This window comes from Choristoneura fumiferana, chromosome 16, assembly GCF_025370935.1.
Source record: "Choristoneura fumiferana chromosome 16, NRCan_CFum_1, whole genome shotgun sequence".
Lineage (NCBI taxonomy): Eukaryota > Metazoa > Arthropoda > Insecta > Lepidoptera > Tortricidae > Choristoneura > Choristoneura fumiferana.
Window position 1 is genome coordinate 130,620 of NC_133487.1, and position 4,468 is coordinate 135,087.

Below are 4,468 nucleotides of genomic sequence, written 5' to 3' on the forward strand. Positions count from 1 at the left end.
TCGGCGAGTTCCGAAAAAAATAACCCAAGACGTCGTATAGTACTGCACAACGATAATGCGAGCTCGCACACCGCCCGGCAGTGCGTTTTTAAAAGAGCAAAACTTCGAAAATCTGGAACACCCGCCGTACAGCCCAGACTTAAGTCCTAATGATTTCTTCACTTTTCCAAAAATCAAGCAACGACTTCGGACTGGAATAATGACGGAATCGGACGGAATGAAAGTGTATTATATCATGTGATTACTTTGAAAAACAAAAAATTCAACTCTTAAATTGTCTTTAGTTTTTCTAAACGTCACAACTTAAAAGGCAGCCCTCGTATGTCTTTCAAGGCCTATTTATTGCACTTTTTGTAAAAGCTTAAACACTAACTTTTTATTTTATCTGTGTTTGTTTCCTCAACTTGATGAGGGACCACTTGATCAAAACTTCATTTTGTTAGGTGCCATGAACGTTGATATATTCATGAAACACACGTTCAACAGTGAGTCACAAACTAAACACTATGTGTGTGATGTGCAAATTCAATAAAACTTATCTAACCCGAACTATTTTCGCCGGAAGGCGAAATGTTAACAGCCTTACCGCAAGGATAGACGATTTGGTAAAGATCGCGGGCGGCCATTGCGAGAATGTAGCACAAAACCGATCGTCGTGTAGCTCCTTGGGGAAGTAATATCTCCAGCAATGGCCATCTGCCGGCTGATATGATGTTAATATATATTTTTGAAATTATCTCTTTACTTGATATCAAAAATCAGCGTCAGTACTTGAATGATAAATCTACGGAGTCATAACAATCTATGGATGAATACGGGACTGTGTCTGAGTTGACCGTCGTTTTCAGCGGTGTGTGGCAGCGCGCCGGGCGAGTCGTTCGTGTGGCTGTCCCGCCAACAGCTCTACGTGTTGGTGTATCTAGTTACCGTGATGCACTCCGCACAAGCCGGCTACATGGACAAAGCGCACAAGTACACCGAGAAAGCGCTTGCGCAAATTGACAAGCTGACCGGTAAGTGGGGATGAACTTGTTTAGGGCTGCCTCTCGAGGCACCGAAGTTCAGCGGTTTGTGGGAAGCGGCGGTAATGTCAATGAAGTTCGTGATTTGATTACTCTTGTAACCATTTTTGTAATTGAAACTAATTCCCAACCAAATCGAACCAAACCCAGGACCTCAACTTTTGTAATCGAAGTGGTAAAAACCTGTGTATTGCTTGCTACAAGCGTACAGCTCACATAGATATAATATAATATAATATATTTTTGGATAGTTGACAAATTAGATTAGAGCTGTAATTTATTACTATTAAACTCGTATTTCAAGATTGAGGTCGATGTGACAGATTTAAAATTCATCAGATTTTGCTTGAATTTTTTGTCGATCAGGGATTATTATTTCGCTGAGATCTTACAATAGACTTGATTTGCTTTTCCGCGGACTATTTTGCATAACTTAACCACACTACTTTAACTTCACTGAGGCTTCAGGCGAGGCCTGTAGCAAATTTTATCGCGGGGCCTTTGATTTGCCTTTGACCTTGCAGGACCCTTGGTTTCTTGTATAAGATAAAACGTTAAAGTCCATCATTTTGATACCATATCTTTCTTTGGCGGCTGTTTCATGTACTTACATTGATTTGAAAAATATTTTCAGGCTTCTATCAAAGGAAATTTATTTTTTACGATCAGAAAACGTTGATGCGCGGGGAGCTGGGGGCAGTAGCATTTTCTACACTTGCTACGTGGCTAAGGGTCTCCCCACACCTACCGACGCACGCAGCATCAGCTTAAGCCGACCAAAAAACGCCCGCGCAACAATAGCGGAAAACACCCTTATCCAACATTACTTTATCAATTATTTTACTTGTAATCCTACAACGTTTAACGTTGCGTTGTTTCCAGCGAGTGGTTTCGCGGAGACGGCGACGATGGTGGGCGCGCGCAGCGGCGCGGCGCTGGCGTGGCGTCTGCGCATGGCGCTGGTGGAGCACGCGGCGCTCTGCCGGCTCGTCTGCGGCGGCAAGGCGCACGCGCTGCACGAGATCGCGCGCGCCGCGCATCTGCTCACCGTCGCGCCCACCGGTCAGTACACCACCACCACCATCATCATCATCATCATCATCATCGTCAGCCTATAGCAATAGGCCGATGCCGACCGGCGACCGCTTCGACGAGTTCGCCGACGCCGATGCGCGGCAGGGCGCGTCAGCATTACAACTATACGTTCTCTGACGGGGAAGAGCCCAGTCATCATCATCATAATGATAATAATAATCATCATCATCATCATCCTCATCCCATCAACATCATCAACAGCCTATAGCGTCCACTGCTGGACATAGCCTCCTTACGAATGAGCGCAATTGCGCCCTGTTCTCGGCTAAACGCATCCATATTATACCATATCGTCACCACCTGGCCGGAGGGCGTCTCCCACACTACGTTTGCCGAGATGCGGTCTCTACTCAAGAACTCCAGCGGTTGTCGGTTCTTCGACAGATATGACCAGCCCGCTCGCTGCTACTACGTCTTGCTAATTCTCTGATCTATTGACACGCTTGTGAGTTGTGTGTGACACTATGGCGTGAATCGAGGTTATATAGGCAGTGCTAGTGTTGCCTACACTGCTGTGGGAGGGTGGCGTGTTGCTGCAGACGCAAACTGTCTAGCTGTGTACCCTGGAATTAACCCACTACACGCCAATGGTGTGACAAGTAGCTAAGCTAAACCGCGGACGTGCGGATGATCATGACGAAACTATAAGGATTCTTTGTAGTACTGTGGCAAAAAAAAACTACCTCTAATCGTCCAAAATAAGAAATGAATGATTGCTTTTGAACCACCAAAAAGTTTTATTGTGAATGTTTAATTGTGTTACAGCGGCGAGCGCAGAGGCGCATACCCCGCAACTGCACTGCCTGTTGGGCCTGTACGCGATGTCCATGAACTGCATGGAGGCCGCAGAAGCGCAATTCCTCACCGCCATACAGGTGACCAAAACACGAGAAATCAAGGGCGTATGCAGCTTCTCGCCCAGGAGGGGGTCCCCTGTGCTTGTTTTGTCATACAGATTTGTTGTTTTCTACACGATTCATAAAATATAAGTATGTAGTGTGTAGGGGAAACATTGAATCCCCCCCCCCCCTGGTTACGTCCATAAAAGAAATACTGGGTAGAAAGATGTTCGCGGTTTGGAAATATAATATAGTAATTGTTGATTGTCTGTGTTTCAGATGTCACAAGAGAGAGACTTATGGATGTTCGCGAAACTTAACCTGGCCATTGTATACTTACGGGGACGGAGGGATAACGACTTAGCACAACTAATGGAGCAGGTAAGTTTCACTAGCTATCAGTGGCGTTGTGTGAACACTTTGAGATGTGTCAGTTGCGGCGCCACGCCCAACTAGATACGTCTACACTAGACACGTCACGTCTGTTAAAAGCTACGAACAAATAATAAGTCAGGAAGCGTAACTCAGAACAAATTCCACACAAAAAGTGGCCATACCTAAAACCAAAACAACTTATGATTAAATCAATTTCAAGGTCAATCAATTACAAATAGACGTGCTTGTCGATTGGTTAAAATTCAGAAAGAAAGAAGGGATTGGTTGGCTCGCGTGATGCAATGTCAGATTCACAAACTACATAGACAACTGGCGTTCAGATCAGACGGATCACTTCTTATCTTCTAACGTTTTAATGACGTGTCATATTGATAAAGACAGCTTGTTTTTTTAAGCGACTTACATAAAGGAAAAGGAGGAGGTTATCAATTTGGTTGTATTTTTTTGGCTGTTACCTCAGAACTCCGTCATTTATGAACCGATTTGAAAAAAAATATTAAGTCCATAGGCACAAAATCAGGATCTGATGATTGGATCCTCAGGAAATCGAGGGAACTCTTTAATATTGTAGGGACACCTATGGTTTGGATATATTTAGTAGTAACTGGTCCATTTGCTCTTGAACATCATCATTTGAAACTAATGATAAAGACAAGTGAAGACCACAGTTGGCCACCGGAGTTAGGTACTACTCAATAACAAGTAAGGATTTACTCTTACTTATTTTAACACAGTTGCTAAGCAATTTATGCTTCTCGTAATGCATATGGTGAAATGGAACGGGTGGTGAAGCACCAGGACTCTTGAATAATGAACGTCTCTGCATCGGAAAAAGCAATCTTTCGTAAAAGGTGATGAGCAGTTGACATTAAACTATTGTATCTTATATTATTCACACCAAAATTTGTGAAAAATATAAAGATTGTTTGTACCTATTGTTTGGGCGATACAGGAAGAAGAAAGTATGAAGAGGGGTGAGGAACTGTCATTTACGTTATGTGAGCCATAGCCAGACTTGATTTTGCATAATACTGACCATCTCCAACTGATAATGTATTTGAACATTTTTGAATATAAATCTAATTTTACGACTACGTACTAGTGGAAAGTGATCCT

At 43.4% G+C, this 4,468-nt stretch overlaps 2 protein-coding genes across 2 annotated transcripts in view; one reads left to right on the plus strand and one right to left on the minus strand.

The window, feature by feature from the left end:
• Positions 1-4,468, minus strand: part of LOC141436460 (uncharacterized) — a 35,698-nt gene that overhangs the window by 21,961 nt on the left and 9,269 nt on the right. The window lies entirely within an intron of this gene.
• The window catches only part of LOC141436257 (MAU2 chromatid cohesion factor homolog), an 11,072-nt gene continuing 7,052 nt past the window's right edge, over positions 449-4,468 (plus strand). The window contains exons 1-5 of the mRNA XM_074099160.1: positions 449-485; positions 849-1,013; positions 1,905-2,084; positions 2,883-2,992; positions 3,236-3,337. Of these exons, the coding sequence (XP_073955261.1) occupies positions 449-485; positions 849-1,013; positions 1,905-2,084; positions 2,883-2,992; positions 3,236-3,337 (594 nt within the window). The remainder of the gene's footprint in view (positions 486-848; positions 1,014-1,904; positions 2,085-2,882; positions 2,993-3,235; positions 3,338-4,468) is intronic.